General features: G+C 52.2%; 3 protein-coding genes across 4 annotated transcripts in view; all 3 read right to left on the reverse strand.

The window, feature by feature from the left end:
• LOC108645372 (serine/threonine-protein kinase mig-15-like) overlaps nucleotides 1-22,927 on the reverse strand; it is a 429,797-nt gene that overhangs the window by 94,912 nt on the left and 311,958 nt on the right. The window lies entirely within an intron of this gene.
• Nucleotides 3,488-22,927, reverse strand: part of LOC101734594 (coiled-coil domain-containing protein 77-like) — a 597,836-nt gene continuing 578,396 nt past the window's right edge. Inside the window, exon 7 of one of the 2 annotated variants that reach the window (XR_004219943.1) lies at nucleotides 3,488-3,549. The gene's annotated coding sequence lies outside the window, so the exon portion shown is untranslated. Of the gene's footprint in view, nucleotides 3,550-8,287; nucleotides 8,359-22,927 lie in introns of those variants that run through there. The other variant, XR_004219945.1, reaches the window with a different exon arrangement.
• Nucleotides 7,081-7,475, reverse strand: LOC116406993 (coiled-coil domain-containing protein 77-like). Its single transcript, XM_031892334.1, has 2 exons — nucleotides 7,287-7,475; nucleotides 7,081-7,207 (listed from the first exon to the last, which is right to left on the reverse strand). The coding sequence occupies exons 1-2, from the start codon at nucleotides 7,444-7,446 to the stop codon at nucleotides 7,143-7,145; spliced, it is 225 nt and encodes a 74-aa protein (XP_031748194.1). The 5' UTR covers nucleotides 7,447-7,475; the 3' UTR covers nucleotides 7,081-7,142.

Here is a 22,927-nt window from a genome sequence, read left to right on the forward strand (position 1 = left end):
GTTACTAGCCTGCCCTTCAGGGCCTTAGTGAGATATTGGGGTTACACTGTTACCTTGTGTCTGGGTGTGTAGGTTATTCAAGGGGGGGATATGGGGGGTACCTCCCTGACCTGCATATCTTAGGGGGGTTCTGCGTCTATCCATGGTGACCATATTTTATCAAATTTTTGAGGGCACCCTCTCCTTATGTACGTTAGCTTGTATAGGGGTATAGCTTTGTTGATCATGGATTCCCATGCTGCTACTCTAGGGCCATTGAGTGGGTTAATATTTTGTGGGTGAGGGTGGGATGTGGGTTATGGTATTGCGGGACAGGAGTGGATTAGTGTTTGTGGGTTACAGTGGGATGTGGGTTATGGTATTGCGGGAAAGGAGTGGGTTAATATTTGTGGGTTACAGTGGGATGTGGGTTAGGGTATTGCGGGACAGGAGTGGGTTAGTGTTTGTGGGTTACAGTGGGATGTGAGTTAGGGTATTGTGGATCAGGAGTGGGTTACAGTGGGATGTGGGATATGGTATTGCGGGTCAGGAGTGGATTAATGTTTGTGGGTTACAGTGGGATGTGGGTTAGGGTATTGCGGGACAGGAGTGGGTTAGTGTTTGTGGGTTACAGTGGGATGTGACAGGAGTGGGTTACAGTGGGATATGGTATTGCGGGTCAGGAGTGGATTAATGTTTGTGGGTTACAGTGGGATGTGGGTTATGGTATTGTGGGTTACAGTGGGATGTGGGTATGGTATTGCGGGACAGGAGTGGGTTAGTGTTTGTGGGTTACAGTGGGATGTGGGTTAGGTATTGCGGGACAGGAGTGGGTTAGTGTTTGTGGGTTACAGTGGGATGTGGGAGTGGGTTAATGTCATGTGGTTAGGGTGGGATGTGGGTTATGGTATTGCGGGTCAGGAGTGGTTAGTGTTTGTGGGTTACAGTGGGTGGGGTTAGGGTATTGCGGTGGGTTAGTGTTTGTGGGTTACAGTGGGATGGGTTAGGGTATTGCGGGACAGGAGTGGGTTAGTGTTTGTGGGTTACAGTGGGATGTGGGTTAGGGTATTGCGGGACAGCAGTGGGTTAGTGTTTGTAGGGTATTGCGGGACAGCAGTGGGTTAGTGTTTGTGGGTTACAGTGGGATGTGGGTTAGGGTATTGCGGGACAGCAGTGGGTTAGTGTTTGTGGGTTACAGTGGGATGTGGGTTAGGGTATTGCGGGACAGCAGTGGGTTAGTGTTTGTGGGTTACAGTGGGATGTGGGTTAGGGTATTGCGGGACAGCAGTGGGTTAGTGTTTGTGGGTTACAGTGGGATGTGGGTTAGGTATTGCGGGACAGCAGTGGGTTAGTGTTTGTGGGTTACAGTGGGATGTGGGTTAGGGTATTGCGGGACAGCAGTGGGTTAGTGTTTTGTGGTTACAGTGGGATGTGGGTTAGGGTATTGCGGGACAGCAGTGGGTTAGTGTTTGTGGGTTACAGTGGGATGTGGGTTAGGGTATTGCGGGACAGCAGTGGGTTAGTGTTTGTGGGTTACAGTGGGATGTGGGTTAGGGTATTGCGGGACAGCAGTGGGTTAGTGTTTGTGGGTTACAGTGGGATGTGGGTTAGGGTATTGCGGGACAGCAGTGGGTTAGTGTTTGTGGGTTACTGATAAAAATCTTTTATCCCGGCTGAGTGATGAGACGACCCATATCCGCAGCCTGAGATACCGGTTCCCATGGATTCCCCAAACGCACCGAACAAGGTTTCCTGCGATATCATTGGTGCGCGTATGGGCAGCTTAAGGCTCAAGGTATTATAGCCAGAGGCAATAAAAAGGCAAAACACACAGAGTTGTAGCTGCAAAGAAGATTACAGTACTGTGGGGGCTCAGGGGGCGCTGATATATAAGGCAACAACTCACGCCATGTACTCACCATTACACTGAAGGCTAAACCAGTTACCCATCTGGTAACCAGCAACAAGCCCTGTACCCCGAGCCCTCGGCCTGTACCATCCCATACTATCATAGCCTGGCAACCCCCCCTCTCTGTAATGCCCCAAACCATAAGGATCTCCTCGCCAAAAAGCACATCTACACGACACCTGCCTATTGGGAAAGTAGGGCCCTACTGGGACTGCCCCCCCAGCAAAGAAATGCCCCCCCCATAATAAGGGGAACTAGTACCCCCAAATACAACTGGGCTCAAAGCAACATCAACCAGAAATATGTAAAAACACTGATTGGTTGTACTGTTACTGACTGATTAGAATGGGTTTGGACGGCTGAATACAGGGTTATGGGAGATCGTGGGTACCAGTTGGTCCAGTCAGGAAGCGAATCCCCCCCCCCCCTGCAGCAAATAGAGAGGCCTCAGAAGGGGTTTATCCTTCCTCTGGGCTCAACTAGCAGTTAGGCAGGTTATATACAGGCATTATGGCTGAACGTGATCCACGTGTGTCCTTTTAAACCTAATTTATCTGATTATGTAAATAACATAGTTGGATGACACCTCGGGGCACCCTGGCAAAGTGCCATTAAAGGCCTCAAGGACATACAGGTATAGGGCCGGTTATCCAGAATGCTCGGTACAAAGGGTATTACGGATAAGGGGTCTTTCCGTAATTTGGATCTCCATCCCTTAAGTCTACTAAAAAATCAATAAAACATTAATTAAACCCAATAGGATTGTTTGCATCCAATAAGGATTATTTATATCTTAGTTTGGGATCAAGTACAGGTACTGTTTTATTATTACAGAGAAAAGGGAATCATTTAACCATTAAATAAACCCAATAGGGCTGTTCTGCCCCAATAAGGGGTAATTATATCTTAGTTGGGATCAAGTACAGGTACTGTTTTATTATTACAGAGAAAAGGGAATCATTCAACCATTAAATAAAACCCAATAGGGCTGTTCTGCCCCAATAAGGGGTAATTATATCTTAGTTGGGATCAAGGTACAGGTACTGTTTTAATTATTACAGAGAAAAGGGAATCATTCAACCATTAAATAAAACCCAATAGGGCTGTTCTGCCCCCCAATAAGGGGTATTATATCTTAGTTGGGATCAAGTACAGGTACTGTTTTATTATTACAGAGAAAAGGGAATCATTCTAACCATTAAATAAACCCAATAGGGCTGTTCTGCCCCAATAAGGGGTAATTATATCTTAGTTTGGGATCAAGTACAGGTACTGTACTTGATTCGTTGTTCTAATATCCCTTGTTCTAATAAGCCTGAATTCGCCCGATATAACCCACCCGTAGGTGGGGATACCCGGGAGAAGATCAGCTCGCTTGGCAACGTGTATGGCCGCCAATATTCTTCCTTCCTGGGCCGAACACACTATATAATCCCAGAGGTAGAGCCAGGGGTAGACCTTTACCTGTGGCTCCTTGTTTAGTGTGGCAAGCTCCGTCAGTCTCCCTTGTGCTCTATCCCGATTCTCAGTTCATTCCCCAGGCCACAGATTTTGGCCTTTAAGTTGCGCAGTTCCCCTTGAATTTTTTGTGTCTTTTTGTTGCCCTGCCGCACTGCATCCAGAATAGCAAGATCTTGGTCTGGCCCGATGTTCAGCGTCACCTGAGAGGAGAGCAAAAGAGGAGAGCAAGATTAATTCACATCTCCTCTCACCCCACAGGGCCCTTACCCATAGGGGTTCCTTCTTAGTTTGGTTATGAGCCGTCTCACTGCGTGTGTTTAATCCTCTAGTACAGCAATAGCAGTGTTATGAAGTTTAAGCTCCCCCTACTGGCTAGAAAATGTAACTGCTGCTCCAAATATCATAGTACAGGTATGGGATCACTTATCCGGAAACCCGTTATCCAGAAAGCTCTGAATTACAGAATGCCGTCTCCCATAGACTCCATTTTAAACCTGATTTTCTTTTTATCTGTAATAATAAAACAGTACCTTGTAATTGATCCCAACTAAGATATAATTACCCCTTATTGGGGGCAGAACAGCCCTATTGGGTTTATTTAATGGTTAAATGATTCCCTTTTCTCTGTAATAATAAAACAGGACCTGTACTTGATCCCAACTAAGATATAATTACCCCTTATTGGGGGCAGAACAGCCCTATTGGGTTTATTTAATGGTTAAATGATTCCCTTTTCTCTGTAATAATAAAACAGTACCTGTACTTGATCCCAACTAAGATATAATTACCCCTTATTGGGGGCAGAACAGCCCTATTGGGTTTATTTAATGGTTAAATGATTTTTTAGTAGACTTAAGGTATGGAGGTCCAAATTACGGAAAGACCCCATACCCAGAATACCCTTGGTTCCGAGCATTCTGGATAATGGGTTTTTACCTTCAAGTATGTTATAAGAATGGTCAATTTTTAATTTGTCTTCATTTTTTTATAGTTTTTTTTTTTTAATCATTTGCATTCTTCGTCTGGCTCTAAATGGGGGTCACTGACCCCGGCAGCCCATAAACTACTGCTCTGTGAGGCTACAGTTTTATTGTCCTTTTTTATTACTTATCGTTCTATTCAGGTGCTCTCCTACTCATGTTCAAGTCTCTTATTCAAAGCGCTGACTGGTTGCTAGACTAATTTGAACCCAAGCAACCAGGACAGCTGCTGAAATTTCGAATTGGAAAGCTTACTGAACAAAAGCTAAGTAAAATCCACAAATAAAAAAAAAAAGACCAATTGCAAATTGTCTCAGAATAGCCATCTCTTCTACTAGATTGTACTAGAAAATACCAGCCTGTGTGTTTTCCCCTGTTTGGTTAAGGTGACACTTAATATTTATTCTCTGCCATCTTGTTTCTGTATATAGATAATGCTTTTCGTATAAGGCAATGAGATGCGTGCAACAGAAATCTTGCCGTCGGTCTATCCCAGACTCACCTTGAATAGTTGCTTCTCTACATCCTTTAACCGCTGTCTCAGCAGCTTGATGTCAGTCTTATAGCCCTCTACCTCCATGTTGCGCCTTTTCTCCAGAGCCTCGTATCTCTGCGCCATCAATTGCAGCCGCTTGGCCACCTTATCTGAACGTTCCTGGTATAAGAATAACATTGGATATTAATCTCACAAACAGATGTTGGGTAACTGGTAACACTACAGGAGGACTAGGGGAGATAACCAGTCACATTTTATAAAAGCGAACAAGCGGTTTTAATTATTTGCTTTCTTCTTCTGACTCTTTCCACAGTCAAATGGGTCACTGACCCGGCAGCCAAGAAACTATTGCTCCGCGAGGCTACTTTTAATTGTGTTGATTTGAAAAACCCATCATACTGTTCTTTCGACTTCAGCTTATTCTTCCGCTTTTTCTTCTATTTTTAGCGCCCCCCATTTTCTAAACGCTACTCCACCTACAGCTTTAGGGGTACAACACCCAGACTCCCCACACTTCTTCGCCCTATAGCGGAGCAGGTTGCTTGTGCTTTTCTAAGCGATTCCCCCCGCTTTTTGTGGCGCTGCTCCGAACACCCCCAATTTTCCATTGACTTTGACCAGGGAAGAATGAAATGAAGAATGAAACAGCGACAATTGCTGGATCCCAAAGGGGGAGGGGCCAACAACAGCCAATCAAATATAACCATTGACTTTAATGGGAAAATTTAAACTGCTGCCAATCTTACAGCTCTGAGGCTACAGTCCCCAAACTTGAATCACATGTCATGGGTCAGCCTGATGAAAAATATGATGATTGTTGGATGCCAAAAGTGGGCGGAACTGTGAACAGCCAATCAGATTTTACCTGCTGCCATTCTCACAGTAATAACACCGGGGTCCCCAAACTTTGCAGAGTTAATGCAAAGTTTGCCAGAGTTAGTCACTGGGTAAGTACAATTCCAGGTTAGAAAAAGTGGGCGGAGCCCACCAACCGCCCAATCAGATGTCTCTTGTTGACTTTCAGTGGGGGAAATTTAAATTGCTGCCATTCAGACAGTATTAAAACCAGGGTCCCCAAACTTTGCACAGTGGTTTTTACTATAGAACTGTGGTCCAAGGTTAGAGAAAGTGGGCGGAGCCAACAGATCAAATTTCCTTTAGTGACTTCACGTTTTTTAACCCAACATAAAGTTTGTTCTCAACCTTCCATTTCTAGTTGTTATTGTTATTTCTCTATTTAGGCCCTCTCCTATTCATATACCAGTCTCTCACTCAAACCACTTCCTGGTTGCTAATAGGGTAATGTAAACCCTAGCAACCAGATGACTCGGGAGTGGCTGAACAAAAAGTAAAATACATTTAACAAACACAAAAAAAATAAAGACCAATTGCAAACTGTATTAGAATATTACTTTCTACATCATACTAAATCAGGGATCTTCAAACCATGGCCCAAAGGCCGGATTTAGCCCCCCAAGGTAATTAACCTGGCCCCGGCTGCCTCCTCACCCCTGGCTACTACCTGTAGACCTGCAGACGCAGCAGGGAATGGGGGAGCAGGGAGCTAGAGGATGCAGCAGGGAGTGGGGGAGCAGGGAGTCGGAGAATGAAGCAGGGGAGCAGGAAGGCGGAGGACGGAGCGGGGGAGAAGGGAGCTGGAGGACGCAGCAGGAAGTGGGGGAGCCGGGGGATGCAGCGGGGGAGTAGGGAGCCAGAGGACACAGCTGGGAGTGGGGGAGCAGGGAGTTGGAGGACGAAGCAGGGGAGCTGGAGGACAAGACAGGGGAGCAGGGAGCAAGAGGACGAAGCAGGGAGTGGGGAAGCAGGGAGCCAGAAGACACAGCTGGGAGTGGGGAAGCCGGGGGATGCAGCGGGGGAGCAGGGAGCCGGAGGACACAGCTGGGAGTGGGGGAGCAGGGAAGTCGGAGGACGAAGCAGGGGAGCAGGGAGACGGAGGATGGAGCGGGGGAGCAGGGAGTCGAAGGACAAAGCAGGGGAGCAGGGAGCCGGAGGATTGAGCGGGGGAGCAGGGAGTCGGAGGACAAAGCAGGGAGCAAGAGGATGCAGCGGGGAGCAGGGGAACAGACAGTGGGCCATAGTTTGAGGATGCGGGGGCCTAGTTTGAGGACTACAGTCCGGCCCCCCAGCAGTCTGAGGGACCATGAACTGGCCCCATGTCTAAAAAGTTTCAGGACCCCTGTAGTAAATGGTAACTCAAATGTGAACCCCCCTTTACAAGGTATTAAGAACTCACCCTTGAAGATTTCCCTGCCCACGTCTCCCTCCTCTCGTATCTTTCCCAGCTCATCCTCCAGTGTCACACACTGCTCCCGGTACATTTCAGCGAGGGCGATGTGCTTGTGCCAGCTGCTCTGTAAGAGACTGTATAAGAAGAGGCATAAGAACCAGCAAGCAGCGCTAATACCATAATATCCTTTATTCACACATTCATGGGAATTACCCTTCACTTCCTCACTGTGCGAGTGCCGACTTGCTTTCTCGACCAATGACAAACGCAGGATCTCTCGCTCGTGTTCCCGCTCTTGCTCTGTGTCACTACTTAAAGCCAACTGCTCTCGGCACCGGTCTAGCTCTCGGAGCAGCCGATCTTTCTCGGCCATCCAAGATTTCTCATTGGCTCGGCACTCAAATTATTTCAGTTGCAGGAAATCCCTGGTGCTCTCGTACAGCAATTTCTGGGTCTTATTCAGCCTGGGAAAGATTGAAAGTGATGGTTCCAGAAGCCAGTGATGTACAACAGGGGGCTGATTTCCCCAACCCTAGGTGTAGGAGGCCTATGGATTTCTCTACTTTTCTCACACACTCACTTATCTGTCATAGATTTCATTTTGTCCTGGTCTCTTTGGTGCTGCACCTGGGTTTCTTCCACGCGGACCTTCCTGTCCTCTAACAGAGTCTCTATCTGCTCTTTGGATAGTCGTGTCTGCTCTTCCAGCTGGGCCTGCAGCGCCTCCACCTGGTCAGAAGAAAAGGTAACAACTTGAATTCAGTTGCCTTTCAAGAAGGCTTGTAATCCAAAAGTAGGAACCCCAATCAGGGTCAGAACTATGGGTAGGAAGCAGAGGCAGCTGCCTAGGGTGCAAGGATTGGGGGGCAGGTGGCCGACTTGTCCGGTCGCCCCGGCTCTGACCCCAATATCTGTTTCACACATTACATGAACAGAATGACCCAAGGAATAATTAAATATTCAAACGCAGCTTCACCTGAAGCAAAAGAATCTGGGGATCTTCTTTCTTGCCCTCTTTGCTTCTGTCTTGCTTCCCCGGTGCTTTCAGAGGTGCTTGTTTGGTACCTGTAAGTGGAAAGCAGCGGGTCACCTACTGACATATATGAAAGAGTCAAACTTAGGGAAACTTACAGCTCCCTTTATATAAAAGAAACAGATATTAAAACAAAAGCCAAGTTTAAACACATTTTAGGAAACACACAAGTCACTAACCTGCCTGGCCTGAACGTTGCAGTTTCCGGGCGTATGGATCCCCAGACTGAACAGCACGTTGGGGAATGGTGACCTGCAATCATAGATGAATTAAAGGGAAAGTTAATTTAAGATAAAACCTGGGCTGATTTTTTATTTTTATTAGCAACCTCCCCTGGAATTTGGAAACCCATCAGTGCCCCCCCAATACTTATGTCGTTAGGAAGCTCAGATTCTCCCTATTGCTTGTTACATGGCCAGGCAGATCTAAGACAAAACCGAGAAGCTCACATGGATATTCTTGTTAAAAATGGTTAAATCAGTGCAAAAAAAAGCACATGACAGCAGTGGTCAAAAATGGGTTACTGTTAATGGTGTATACATGCCCAAAATGGCTTTTCCGTGTAGTATATAAAAATTATCATTGTTAACCATATTCCACAAAAAGGAGTACCCCCTGGCATTCCCAGTACCCAGAGGAACAAACAGCCCCCCCAGCCCAATAAATAGTGACTGTCTGTGGCACCTTACAGCCCCCCTGGCATTCCCAGTACCCAGAGGCACAAACAGCCCCCCCAGCCCAATAAATAGTGACTGTCTGTGGCACCTTACAGCCCCCTGGCATTCCCAGTACCCAGAGGCACAAACAGCCCCCAGCCCAATAAATAGTGACTGTCTGTGGCACCTTACAGCCCCCCTGGCATTCCCAGTACCCAGAGGCACAAACAGCCCCCCCAGCCCAATAAATAGTGACTGTCTGTGGCACCTTACAGCCCCCCTGGCATTCCCAGTACCCAGAGGCACAAACAGCCCCCCCAGCCCAATAAATAGTGACTGTCTGTGGCACCTTACAGCCCCCCTGGCATTCCCAGTACCCAGAGGCACAAACAGCCCCCCCAGCCCAATAAATAGTGACTGTCTGTGGCACCTTACAGCCCCCCTGGCATTCCCAGTACCCAGAGGGCACAAACAGCCCCCCCCCCAGCCCAATAAATAGTGACTGTCTTGTGGAACCTTTACAGCCCCCCTGGCATTCCCCAGTACCCCAGCAGGCACAAACAGCCCCCCCAGCCCAATAAATAGTGACTGTCTGGTGGCATCCTTACAGCCCCCTGGCATTCCCAGTACCCAGAGGCACAACAGCCCCCCCAGCCCAATAAATAGTGACTGTCTGTGGCACCTTACAGCCCCCCTGGCATTCCAGTACCCAGAGGCACAAACAGCCCCCCCAGCCCAATAAATAGTGACTGTCTGTGGCACCTTACAGTCCCCCTGGCATTCCCAGTACCCAGAGGCACAAACAGCCCCCCCCAGCCCAATAAATAGTGACTGTCCTGTGGCACCTTGACAGCCCCCCTGGCATTCCCAGTACCCAGAGGAACAAACAGCCCCCCAGCCCAATAAATAGTGACTGTCTGTGGCACCTTACAGCCCCCCTGGCATTCCCAGTACCCAGAGGCACAAACAGCCCCCCCAGCCCAATAAATAGTGACTGTCTGTGGCACGTTACAGCCCCCTGGCATTCCCAGTACCCAGAGGCACAAACAGCCCCCCAGCCAAATAAATAGTGACTGTCTGTGGCACCTTACAGCCCCCTGGCATTCCCAGTACCAGAGCACAAACAGCCCCCCCCCAGCCCAATAAATAGTGACTGTCTGTGGCACCTTACAGCCCCCCTGGCATTCCAGTACCCAGAGGCACAAACAGCCCCCCCAGCCCAATAAATAGTGACTGTCTGTGGCACCTTCAGCCCCCCTGGCATTCCCAGTACCCAGAGGCACAAACAGCCCCCCCAGCCAATAAATAGTGACTGTCTGTGGCACCTTACAGCCCCCCTGGCATTCCCAGTACCCAGAGGCACAAACAGCCCCCCCCAGCCCAATAAATAGTGACTGTCTGTGGCACCTTACAGCCCCCCTGGCATTCCCAGTACCCAGAGGCACAAACAGCCCGCCCAGCCCAATAAATAGTGACTGTCTGTGGCACCTTACAGCCCCCCTGGCATTCCAGTACCCAGAGGCACAAACAGCCCCCCCCCAGCCGCAATAATAGTGACTGTCTGTGGCACCTTAACAGCGCCCCTGGCAATTCCAGTACCCAGAGGAACAAACAGCCCCCCCCAGCCCCAATAAATAGGAGCTGTCTGTGGAACCTTACAGCCCCCTGGCATTCCCAGTAACCCAGAGCACAAACAGCCCCCCCAAGCCCAATAAATAGTGACTGTCTGGTGGCACCTTACAGCCCCCCTGGGCATTCCCAGTACCCAGAGGCACAAACAGCCCCCCACCAGCCCAATAAATAGTGACTGTCTGTGGCACCTTACAGCCCCCCCTGGCATTCCCAGTACCTCAGAGGCAACAAACCAGCCCCCCCAGCCCAATAAATAGTGACTGTCTGTGGCACCTTACAGCCCCCCTGGCATTCCCAGTACCCAGAGGCACAAACAGCCCCCCAGCCCAATAAATAGTGACTGTCTGTGGCACTTACAGCCCCCTGGCATTCCCAGTACCCAGAGGCACAAACAGCCCCCCAGCCCAATAAATAGTGACTGTCTGTGGCACCTTACAGCCCCCTGGCATTCCCAGTACCCAGAGGCACAAACAGCCCCCCCAGCCCAATAAATAGTGACTGTCTGTGGCACCTTACAGCCCCCCTGGCATTCCCAGTACCCAGAGGCACAAACAGCCCCCCCAGCCCAATAAATAGTGACTGTCTGTGGCACCTTACAGCCCCCCTGGCATTCCCAGTACCCAGAGGCACAAACAGCCCCCCCCCAATAAATAGTGACTGTCTGTGGCACCTTACAGCCCCCTGGCATTCCCAGTACCCAGAGGCACAAACAGCCCCCCAGCCCAATAAATAGTGACTGTCTGTGGCACCTTACAGCCCCCCTGGCATTCCCAGTACCCAGAGGAACAAACAGCCCCCCCAGCCCAATAAATAGTGACTGTCTGTGGCACCTTACAGCCCCCCTGGCATTCCCAGTACCCAGAGGCACAAACAGCCCCCCCAAGCCCAATAAATAGTGACTGTCTGTGGCACCTTACAGCCCCCCTGGCATTCCCAGTACCCAGAGGCACAAACAGCCCCCCCCCAGCCCAATAAATAGTGACTGTCTGTGGCACCTTACAGCCCCCTGGCATTCCCAGTACCAGAGGCACAAACAGCCCCCCCAGCCCAATAAATAGTGACTGTCTGTGGCACCTTACAGCCCCCCTGGCATTCCCAGTACCCAGAGGCACAAACAGCCCCCCCCAGCCCAATAAATAGTGACTGTCTGTGGCACCTTACAGCCCCCTGGCATTCCCAGTACCCAGAGGCACAAACAGCCCCCCCCAGCCCAATAAATAGTGACTGTCTGTGGCACCTTACAGCCCCCCTGGCATTCCCAGTACCAGAGGCACAAACAGCCCCCCCCAGCCCAATAAATAGTGACTGTCTGTGGCACCTTACAGCCCCCCTGGCATTCCCAGTACCCAGAGGAACAAACAGCCCCCCCCCAGCCCAATAAATAGTGACTGTCTGTGGCAACCTTACAGCCCCCCTGGCATTCCCAGTACCCAGAGGCACAAACAGCCCCCCCCAGCCCAATAAATAGTGACTGTCTGTGGCACCTTACAGCCCCCCTGGCATTCCCAGTACCCAGAGGCACAAACAGCCCCCCCCAGCCCAATAAATAGTGACTGTCTGTGGCACCTTACAGCCCCCCTGGCATTCCCAGTACCCAGAGGCACAAACAGCCCCCCCCAGCCCAATAAATAGTGACTGTCTGTGGCACCTTAACAGCCCCCCTGGCATTCCCAGTACCCAGAGGAACAAACAGCCCCCCCAGCCCAATAAATAGTGACTGTCTGTGGCACCTTACAGCCCCCCTGGCATTCCCCAGTACCCAGAGGCACAAACAGCCCCCCCAGCCCAATAAATAGTGACTGTCTGTGGCACCTTACAGCCCCCCTGGCATTCCCAGTACCCAGAGGCACAAACAGCCCCCCCCAGCCCAATAAATAGTGACTGTCTGTGCACCTTACAGCCCCCCTGGCATTCCAGTACCCCAGAGGCACAAACAGCCCCCCCCGCCCAATAAATAGTGACTGTCTGTGGCACCTTACAGCCCCCTGGCATTCCCAGTACCCAGAGGAACAAACAGCCCCCCCAGCCCAATAAATAGTGACTGTCTGTGGCACCTTACAGCCCCCCTGGCATTCCCAGTACCCAGAGGCACAAACAGCCCCACCAGCCCAATAAATAGTGACTGTCTGTGGCACCTTACAGCCCCCTGGCATTCCCCAGTACCCAGAGGCACCAACAGCCCCCCCCCAGCCCAATAAATAGTGACTGTCTGTGGCACCTTACAGCCCCCCTGGCATTCCCAGTACCGCAGAGGCACAAACAGCCCCCCAGCCAATAAATAGTGACTGTCTGTGGCACCTTACAGCCCCCTGGCATTCCCAGTACCAGAGGCACAAACGCCCCCCCAGCCCAATAATAGTGACTGTCTGTGGCACCTTACAGCCCCCTGGCATTCCCAGTACCCAGAGGCACAAACAGCCCCCCCAGCCCAATAAATAGTGACTGTCTGTGGCACCTTACAGCCCCCCTGGCATTCCCAGTACCCAGAGGCACAAACAGCCCCCCCAGCCCAATAAATAGTGACTGTCTGTGGCACCTTACAGCCCCCCTGGCATTCCCAGTACCCAGAGGCACAAACAGCCCCCCCCAGCCCAATAAATAGTGACTGTCTGTGGCACCTTACAGCCCCCCTGGCATTCCCAGTACCCAGAGGCACAAACAGCCCCCCCAGCCCAATAAATAGTGACTGTCTGTGGCACCTTACAGCCCCCCTGGCATTCCCAGTACCCAGAGGCACAAACAGCCCCCCCCCAGCCCAATAAATAGTGACTGTCTGTGGCACCTTACAGCCCCCCTGGCATTCCCAGTACCCAGAGGCACAAACAGCCCCCCCCAGCCCAATAAATAGTGACTGTCTGTGGCACCTTACAGCCCCCCTGGCATTCCCAGTACCCAGAGGCACAAACAGCCCCCCCCCAGCCCAATAAATAGTGACTGTCTGTGGCACCTTACAGCCCCCCTGGCATTCCCAGTACCCAGAGGCACAAACAGCCCCCCCCCAGCCCAATAAATAGTGACTGTCTGTGGCACCTTACAGCCCCCTGGCATTCCCAGTACCCAGAGGCACAAACAGCCCCCCCCAGCCCAATAAATAGTGACTGTCTGTGGCACCTTACAGCCCCCCTGGCATTCCCAGTACCCAGAGGCACAAACAGCCCCCCCCCAGCCCAATAAATAGTGACTGTCTGTGGCACCTTACAGCCCCCCTGGCATTCCCAGTACCCAGAGGCACAAACAGCCCCCCCCAGCCCAATAAATAGTGACTGTCTGTGGCACCTTACAGCCCCCCTGGCATTCCCAGTACCCAGAGGCACAAACAGCCCCCCCAGCCCAATAAATAGTGACTGTCTGTGGCACCTTACAGCCCCCCTGGCATTCCCAGTACCCAGAGGCACAAACAGCCCCCCCAGCCCAATAAATAGTGACTGTCTGTGGCACCTTACAGCCCCCCTGGCATTCCCAGTACCCAGAGGCACAAACAGCCCCCCCCAGCCCAATAAATAGTGACTGTCTGTGGCACCTTACAGCCCCCCTGGCATTCCCAGTACCCAGAGGCACAAACAGCCCCCCCAGCCCAATAAATAGTGACTGTCTGTGGCACCTTACAGCCCCCCTGGCATTCCCAGTACCCAGAGGCACAAACAGCCCCCCCCAGCCCAATAAATAGTGACTGTCTGTGGCACCTTACAGCCCCCCTGGCATTCCCAGTACCCAGAGGCACAAACAGCCCCCCCAGCCCAATAAATAGTGACTGTCTGTGGCACCTTACAGCCCCCCTGGCATTCCCAGTACCCAGAGGCACAAACAGCCCCCCCAGCCCAATAAATAGTGACTGTCTGTGGCACCTTACAGCCCCCCTGGCATTCCCAGTACCCAGAGGCACAAACAGCCCCCCCCAGCCCAATAAATAGTGACTGTCTGTGGCACCTTACAGCCCCCCTGGCATTCCCAGTACCCAGAGGCACAAACAGCCCCCCCAGCCCAATAAATAGTGACTGTCTGTGGCACCTTACAGCCCCCCTGGCATTCCCAGTACCCAGAGGCACAAACAGCCCCCCCCAGCCCAATAAATAGTGACTGTCTGTGGCACCTTACAGCCCCCCTGGCATTCCAGTACCCAGAGGCACAAACAGCCCCCCCCAGCCCAATAAATAGTGACTGTCTGTGGCACCTTACAGCCCCCCTGGCATTCCCAGTACCCAGAGGCACAAACAGCCCCCCCCAGCCCAATAAATAGTGACTGTCTGTGGCACCTTACAGCCCCCCTGGCATTCCCAGTACCCAGAGGAACAAACAGCCCCCCCCAGCCCAATAAATAGTGACTGTCTGTGGCACCTTACAGCCCCCCTGGCATTCCCAGTACCCAGAGGCACAAACAGCCCCCCCCCAGCCCAATAAATAGTGACTGTCTGTGGCACCTTACAGCCCCCCTGGCATTCCCAGTACCCAGAGGCACAAACAGCCCCCCCAGCCCAATAAATAGTGACTGTCTGTGGCACCTTACAGCCCCCCTGGCATTCCCAGTACCCAGAGGCACAAACAGCCCCCCCAGCCCAATAAATAGTGACTGTCTGTGGCACCTTACAGCCCCCCTGGCATTCCCAGTACCCAGAGGCACAAACAGCCCCCCCAGCCCAATAAATAGTGACTGTCTGTGGCACCTTACAGCCCCCCTGGCATTCCCAGTACCCAGAGGCACAAACAGCCCCCCCAGCCCAATAAATAGTGACTGTCTGTGGCACCTTACAGCCCCCCTGGCATTCCCAGTACCCAGAGGCACAAACAGCCCCCCCAGCCCAATAAATAGTGACTGTCTGTGGCACCTTACAGCCCCCCTGGCATTCCCAGTACCCAGAGGCACAAACAGCCCCCCCAGCCCAATAAATAGTGACTGTCTGTGGCACCTTACAGCCCCCCTGGCATTCCCAGTACCCAGAGGCACAAACAGCCCCCCAGCCCAATAAATAGTGACTGTCTGTGGCACCTTACAGCCCCCCTGGCATTCCCAGTACCCAGAGGCACAAACAGCCCCCCCAGCCCAATAAATAGTGACTGTCTGTGGCACCTTACAGCCCCCCTGGCATTCCCAGTACCCAGAGGCACAAACAGCCCCCCCAGCCCAATAAATAGTGACTGTCTGTGGCACCTTACAGCCCCCCTGGCATTCCCAGTACCCAGAGGCACAAACAGCCCCCCCAGCCCAATAAATAGTGACTGTCTGTGGCACCTTACAGCCCCCCTGGCATTCCCAGTACCCAGAGGCACAAACAGCCCCCCCAGCCCAATAAATAGTGACTGTCTGTGGCACCTTACAGCCCCCCTGGCATTCCCAGTACCCAGAGGCACAAACAGCCCCCCCAGCCCAATAAATAGTGACTGTCTGTGGCACCTTACAGCCCCCCTGGCATTCCCAGTACCCAGAGGCACAAACAGCCCCCCCCAGCCCAATAAATAGTGACTGTCTGTGGCACCTTACAGCCCCCCTGGCATTCCCAGTACCCAGAGGCACAAACAGCCCCCCCAGCCCAATAAATAGTGACTGTCTGTGGCACCTTACAGCCCCCTGGCATTCCCAGTACCCAGAGGCACAAACAGCCCCCCCAGCCCAATAAATAGTGACTGTCTGTGGCACCTTACAGCCCCCCTGGCATTCCCAGTACCCAGAGGCACAAACAGCCCCCCCAGCCCAATAAATAGTGACTGTCTGTGGCACCTTACAGCCCCCCTGGCATTCCCAGTACCCAGAGGCACAAACAGCCCCCCCAGCCCAATAAATAGTGACTGTCTGTGGCACCTTACAGCCCCCCTGGCATTCCCAGTACCCAGAGGCACAAACAGCCCCCCCCAGCCCAATAAATAGTGACTGTCTGTGGCACCTTACAGCCCCCCTGGCATTCCCAGTACCCAGAGGCACAAACAGCCCCCCCAGCCCAATAAATAGTGACTGTCTGTGGCACCTTACAGCCCCCCTGGCATTCCCAGTACCCAGAGGCACAAACAGCCCCCCCAGCCCAATAAATAGTGACTGTCTGTGGCACCTTACAGCCCCCCTGGCATTCCCAGTACCCAGAGGCACAAACAGCCCCCCCCAGCCCAATAAATAGTGACTGTCTGTGGCACCTTACAGCCCCCCTGCATTCCCAGTACCCAGAGGCACAAACAGCCCCCCCAGCCCAATAAATAGTGACTGTCTGTGGCACCTTACAGCCCCCTGGCATTCCCAGTACCCAGAGGCACAAACAGCCCCCCCAGCCCAATAAATAGTGACTGTCTGTGGCACCTTACAGCCCCCTGGCATTCCCAGTACCCAGAGGCACAAACAGCCCCCCCAGCCCAATAAATAGTGACTGTCTGTGGCACCTTACAGCCCCCCTGGCATTCCCAGTACCCAGAGGAACAAACAGCCCCCCCCAGCCCAATAAATAGTGACTGTCTGTGGCACCTTACAGCCCCCCTGGCATTCCCAGTACCCAGAGGAACAAACAGCCCCCCCAGCCCAATAAATAGTGACTGTCTGTGGCACCTTACAGCCCCCTGGCATTCCCAGTACCCAGAGGCACAAACAGCCCCCCCCAGCCCAATAAATAGTGACTGTCTGTGGCACCTTACAGCCCCCTGGCATTCCCAGTACCCAGAGGCACAAACAGCCCCCCCCAGCCCAATAAATAGTGACTGTCTGTGGCACCTTACAGCCCCCCTGGCATTCCCAGTACCCAGAGGAACAAACAGCCCCCCCCAGCCCAATAAATAGTGACTGTCTGTGGCACCTTACAGCCCCCCTGGCATTCCCAGTACCCAGAGGCACAAACAGCCCCCCCAGCCCAATAAATAGTGACTGTCTGTGGCACCTTACAGCCCCCCTGGCATTCCCAGTACCCAGAGGCACAAACAGCCCCCCCCCAGCCCAATAAATAGGGACTGTCTGTGGCACCTTACAGCCCCCCTGGCATTCCCAGTACCCAGAGGCAAACAGCCCCCAGCCAATAATAGTGACTGTCTGTGCTTACAGCCCCCCTGGCATCCAGTACCCAGAGGCAAACAGCCCCCCAGCCCAATAATAGTGACGTCTGTGGCACCTTACAGCCCCCCTGGCATTCCCAGTACCCAGAGCACAAACAGCCCCCCCCCAGCCCAATAAATAGTGACTGTCTGTGGCACCTTACAGCCCCCCTGGCATTCCCAGTACCCAGAGGCACAAACAGCCCCCCCCAGCCCAATAAATAGTGACTGTCTGTGCACCTTACAGCCCCCCTGGCATTCCAGTACCCAGAGGCACAAACAGCCCCCCCCAGCCCAATAAATAGTGACTGTCTGTGGCACCTACAGCCCCCCTGGCATTCCCAGTACCCAGAGGCACAAACAGCCCCCCCAGCCCAATAAATAGTGACTGTCTGTGGCACCTTACAGCCCCCCCTGGCATTCCAGTACCCAGAGGCACAAACAGCCCCCCCAGCCCAATAAATAGTGACTGTCTGTGGCACCTTACAGCCCCCCTGGCATTCCCAGTACCCAGAGGCACAAACAGCCCCCCCAGCCCAATAAATAGTGACTGTCTGTGGCACCTTACAGCCCCCCTGGCATTCCCAGTACCCAGAGGCACAAACAGCCCCCCCCAGCCCAATAAATAGTGACTGTCTGTGGCACCTTACAGCCCCCCTGGCATTCCAGTACCCAGAGGCACAAACAGCCCCCCCCAGCCCAATAAATAGTGACTGTCTGTGGCACCTTACAGCCCCCCTGGCATTCCCAGTACCCAGAGGCACAAACAGCCCCCCCAGCCCAATAAATAGTGACTGTCTGTGGCACCTTACAGCCCCCTGGCATTCCCAGTACCCAGAGGCACAAACAGCCCCCCCAGCCCAATAAATAGTGACTGTCTGTGGCACCTTACAGCCCCCCTGGCATTCCCAGTACCCAGAGGCACAAACAGCCCCCCAGCCCAATAAATAGTGACTGTCTGTGGCACCTTACAGCCCCCCTGGCATTCCCAGTACCCAGAGGAACAAACAGCCCCCCCAGCCCAATAAATAGTGACTGTCTGTGGCACCTTACAGCCCCCCTGGCATTCCCAGTACCCAGAGGAACAAACAGCCCCCCCCAGCCCAATAAATAGTGACTGTCTGTGGCACCTTACAGCCCCCCTGGCATTCCCAGTACCCAGAGGCACAAACAGCCCCCCAGCCCAATAAATAGTGACTGTCTGTGGCACCTTACAGCCCCCCTGGCATTCCCAGTACCCAGAGGCACAAACAGCCCCCCCCCAGCCCAATAAATAGTGACTGTCTGTGGCACCTTACAGCCCCCCTGGCATTCCCAGTACCCAGAGGAACAAACAGCCCCCCCCAGCCCAATAAATAGTGACTGTCTGTGGCACCTTACAGCCCCCCTGGCATTCCCAGTACCCAGAGGAACAAACAGCCCCCCCCAGCCCAATAAATAGTGACTGTCTGTGGCACCTTACAGCCCCCCTGGCATTCCCAGTACCCAGAGGAACAAACAGCCCCCCCAGCCCAATAAATAGTGACTGTCTGTGGCACCTTACAGCCCCCCTGGCATTCCCAGTACCCAGAGGCACAAACAGCCCCCCCAGCCCAATAAATAGTGACTGTCTGTGGCACCTTACAGCCCCCCTGGCATTCCCAGTACCCAGAGGAACAAACAGCCCCCCCAGCCCAATAAATAGTGACTGTCTGTGGCACCTTACAGCCCCCCTGGCATTCCCAGTACCCAGAGGCACAAACAGCCCCCCCCAGCCCAATAAATAGTGACTGTCTGTGGCACCTTACAGCCCCCCTGGCATTCCCAGTACCCAGAGGCAACAAACAGCCCCCCCAGCCCAATAAATAGTGACTGTCTGTGGCACCTTACAGCCCCCCTGGCATTCCCAGTACCCAGAGGAACAAACAGCCCCCCCCAGCCCAATAAATAGTGACTGTCTGTGGCACCTTACAGCCCCCCTGGCATTCCCAGTACCCAGAGGCACAAACAGCCCCTCCAGCCCAATAAATAGTGACTGTCTGTGGCACCTTACAGCCCCCCTGGCATTCCCAGTACCCAGAGGCACAAACAGCCCCCCCCAGCCCAATAAATAGTGACTGTCTGTGGCACCTTACAGCCCCCCTGGCATTCCCAGTACCCAGAGGAACAAACAGCCCCCCCCAGCCCAATAAATAGTGACTGTCTGTGGCACCTTACAGCCCCCCTGGCATTCCCAGTACCCAGAGGAACAAACAGCCCCCCCAGCCCAATAAATAGTGACTGTCTGTGGCACCTTACAGCCCCCCTGGCATTCCCAGTACCCAGAGGCAAAAACAGCCCCCCCAGCCCAATAAATAGTGACTGTCTGTGGCACCTTACAGCCCCCCTGGCATTCCCAGTACCCAGAGGAACAAACAGCCCCCCCCCCCAGCCCAATAAATAGTGACTGTCTGTGGCACCTTACAGCCCCCATGGCATTCCAGTACCCAGAGGCACAAAAAGCCCCCCCCCCAGTCCAATAAAGAGTGACTGTCTCTGGCACCTTACAGCCCCCTGGTATTCCCAGTACCCAGAGGCAAAACAGCCTCCCCCAGCCGAATAAATAGTTGACTGTCTGGTGGGCACCTTACAGGCCCCCTGGCATTCCCAGTACCCAGAGGCACAAACAGCCCTCCCAGTCCAATAAATAGTGAACTGTCTCTGGCACCTTACAGCCCCCCTGGCATTCCAGTACCCGAGGCACAAACAGCCCTCCCAGTCCCAATAAATAGTGACTGTCTCTGCACCTTACAGCCCCCTGGCATTCCCAGTACCCAGAGACACAAACAGCCCCCCCAGCCCAATAAATAGTGACTGTCTGTAGCACCTTACAGCCCCCCTGGCATTCCCAGTACCCAGAGGCACAAAAAGCCCCCCCCAGCCCAATAAATAGTGGACTGTCTGTGGCACTTACAGCCCCCCTGGCATTCCTAGTTACCCAGAGGCACAAACAGCCCCCCCCAGCCCAATACTATTGACTGTTGTGGCACTTTACAGCCCCCCTGGCATTCCCAGTACCCAGAGGCACAAACAGCCCCCCCAGCCCAATAAATAGTGACTGTCTGTGGCACCTTACAGCCCCCCTGGCATTCCCAGTACCCAGAGGAACAAACAGCCCCCCCCAGCCCAATAAATAGTGACTGTCTGTGGCACCTTACAGCCCCCCTGGCATTCCCAGTACCAAGAGGAACAAACAGCCCCCCCAGGCCCAATAAATAGTGACTGTCTGTGGCACCTTACAGCCCCCCTGGCATTCCCAGTACCTAGAGGCACAAACAGCCCCCCCAGCCCAATAAATAGTGACTGTCTGTGGCACCTTACAGCCCCCCTGGCATTCCCAGTACCCAGAGGCACAAACAGCCCCCCCAGCCCAATAAATAGTGACTGTCTCTGGCACCTTACAGCCCCCCTGGCATTCCCAGTACCCATTCTGACTGGGTTTATAGTTATGTGTTACTGTCACTGTGTGTGTCTGTTCCTTTCCCTTCTCTGCACTGCTGGTTCTGACTCCTGATACAACTCCCCAATATCCATTCATTCCTCATTCTCACTGGGTTTTTAGTTATATGTAACTGTCACAGTGTCTGTCTGTCCCTTTCCCTTCTCTGCACTGCTGGTTCTGACTCCTGATACAACTCCCCAATATCCATTCATTCCTCATTCTCACTGGGTTTATAGTTATGTGTAACTGTCACTGTGTGTGTCTGTTCCTTTCCCTTCTCTGCACTGCTGGTTCTGACTCCTGATACAACTCCCCAATATCCATTCATTCCTCATTCTCAGTGGGTTTATAGTTATGTGTAACTGTCACTGTGTCTGTCTGTCCCTTTCCCTTCTCTGCACTGCTGGTTCTGACTCCTGATACAACTCCCCAATATCCATTCATTCCTCATTCTCACTGGGTTTATAGTTATATGTAACTGTCACAGTGTCTGTCTGTCCCTTTCCCTTCTCTGCACTGCTGGTTCTGACTCCTGATACAACTCCCCAATATCCATTCATTCCTCATTCTCACTGGGTTTATATTTATATGTAACTGTCACAGTGTCTGTCTGTCCCTTTCCCTTCTCTGCACTGCTGGTTCTGACTCCTGATACAACTCCCCAATATCCATTCATTCCTCATTCTCACTGGGTTTATAGTTATGTGTAACTGTCACTGTGTCTGTCCCTTTCCCTTCTCTGCACTGCTGGTTCTGACTCCTCATACAACTTTCCAATATCCATTCATTCCTCATTCTCACTGGGTTTATAGTTATATGTAACTGTCACAGTGTCTGTCTGTCCCTTTCCCTTCTCTGCACTGCTGGTTCTGACTCCTGATACAACTCCCCAATATCCATTCATTCCTCATTCTCACTGGGTTTATAGTTATGTGTAACTGTCACTGTGTCTGTCCCTTTCCCTTCTCTGCACTGCTGGTTCTGACTCCTCATACAACTTTCCAATATCCATTCATTCCTCATTCTCACTGGGTTTATAGTTATATGTAACTGTCACAGTGTCTGTCTGTCCCTTTCCCTTCTCTGCACTGCTGGTTCTGACTCCTGGTATAACTCCCCAATTTCCATTCATTCCTCATTCTCACTGGGTTTATAGTTATGTGTAACTGTCACTGTGTCTGTCCCTTTCCCTTCTCTGCACTGCTGGTTCTGACTCCTCATACAACTTCCCAATATCCATTCATTCCTCATTCTCACTGGGTTTATAGTTATGTGTAACTGTCACTGTGTCTGTCCGTCCCTTTCCCTTCTCTGCATTGCTGGTTCTGACTCCAAATACAACTTCCCAATATCAATTAATTCCTTATTCTCACTGGGTTTATAGTTATGTGTAACTGTCACTGTGTCTGTCCGTCCCTTTCCCATCTCTGCACTGCTGGTTCTGACTCCTGATACAACTTCCCAATATCCATTAATTCCTCATTCTCACTGGGTTTATAGTTATGTGTAACTGTCACTGTTTCTGTCTGTCCCTTTCCCTTCTCTGCACTGCTGGTTCCGACTCCTGATACAACTTCCCAATATCCATTCATTCCTCATTCTCACTGGGTTTATAGTTATGTGTAACTGTCACTGTGTCTGTCCGTTCCTTTCCCATCTCTGCACTGCTGGTTCTGACTCCTGATACAACTCCCCAATATCCATTCATTCCTCATTCTCACTGGGTTTATAGTTATGTGTAACTGTCACTGTTTCTGTCTGTCCCTTTCCCTTCTCTGCAGTGCTGGTTCCGACTCCTGATACAACTTCCCAATATCCATTCATTCCTCATTCTCATTGGGTTTAAAGTAATGTGTAACTCTTACTGTGTGTTTCCCTTTCACTTCTCTACACTGCTGGTTCTGACTCCTGATAAAACTTCCCAATACCCATTCATTCCTCCTTCTCACTGGGTTTATAGTTATGTGTAACTGTCACTGTGTCTGTCTGTCCCTTTTCCTTCTCTGCACTGCTGGTTCTGACTCCTGATACAACTTCCCAATATCAATTAATTCCTCATTCTCACTGGGTTTAT

Source organism: Xenopus tropicalis, chromosome 8 (assembly GCF_000004195.4).
Source record: "Xenopus tropicalis strain Nigerian chromosome 8, UCB_Xtro_10.0, whole genome shotgun sequence".
In the NCBI taxonomy this organism is placed as follows: Eukaryota; Metazoa; Chordata; class Amphibia; order Anura; family Pipidae; genus Xenopus; species Xenopus tropicalis.

Bases quoted from the DNA above. Each gene is read 5' to 3' on its own strand.
- LOC116406993 (XM_031892334.1), bottom strand. From the start codon at position 7,446: ATGGCCGAGAAAGATCGGCTGCTCCGAGAGCTAGACCGGTGCCGAGAG. The intron at 7,208-7,286 runs GTAATTCCCATG...CTTCTTATACAG, and splicing joins GCACAGTGAGGAAGTGAAGG to TCTCTTACAGAGCAGCTGGC.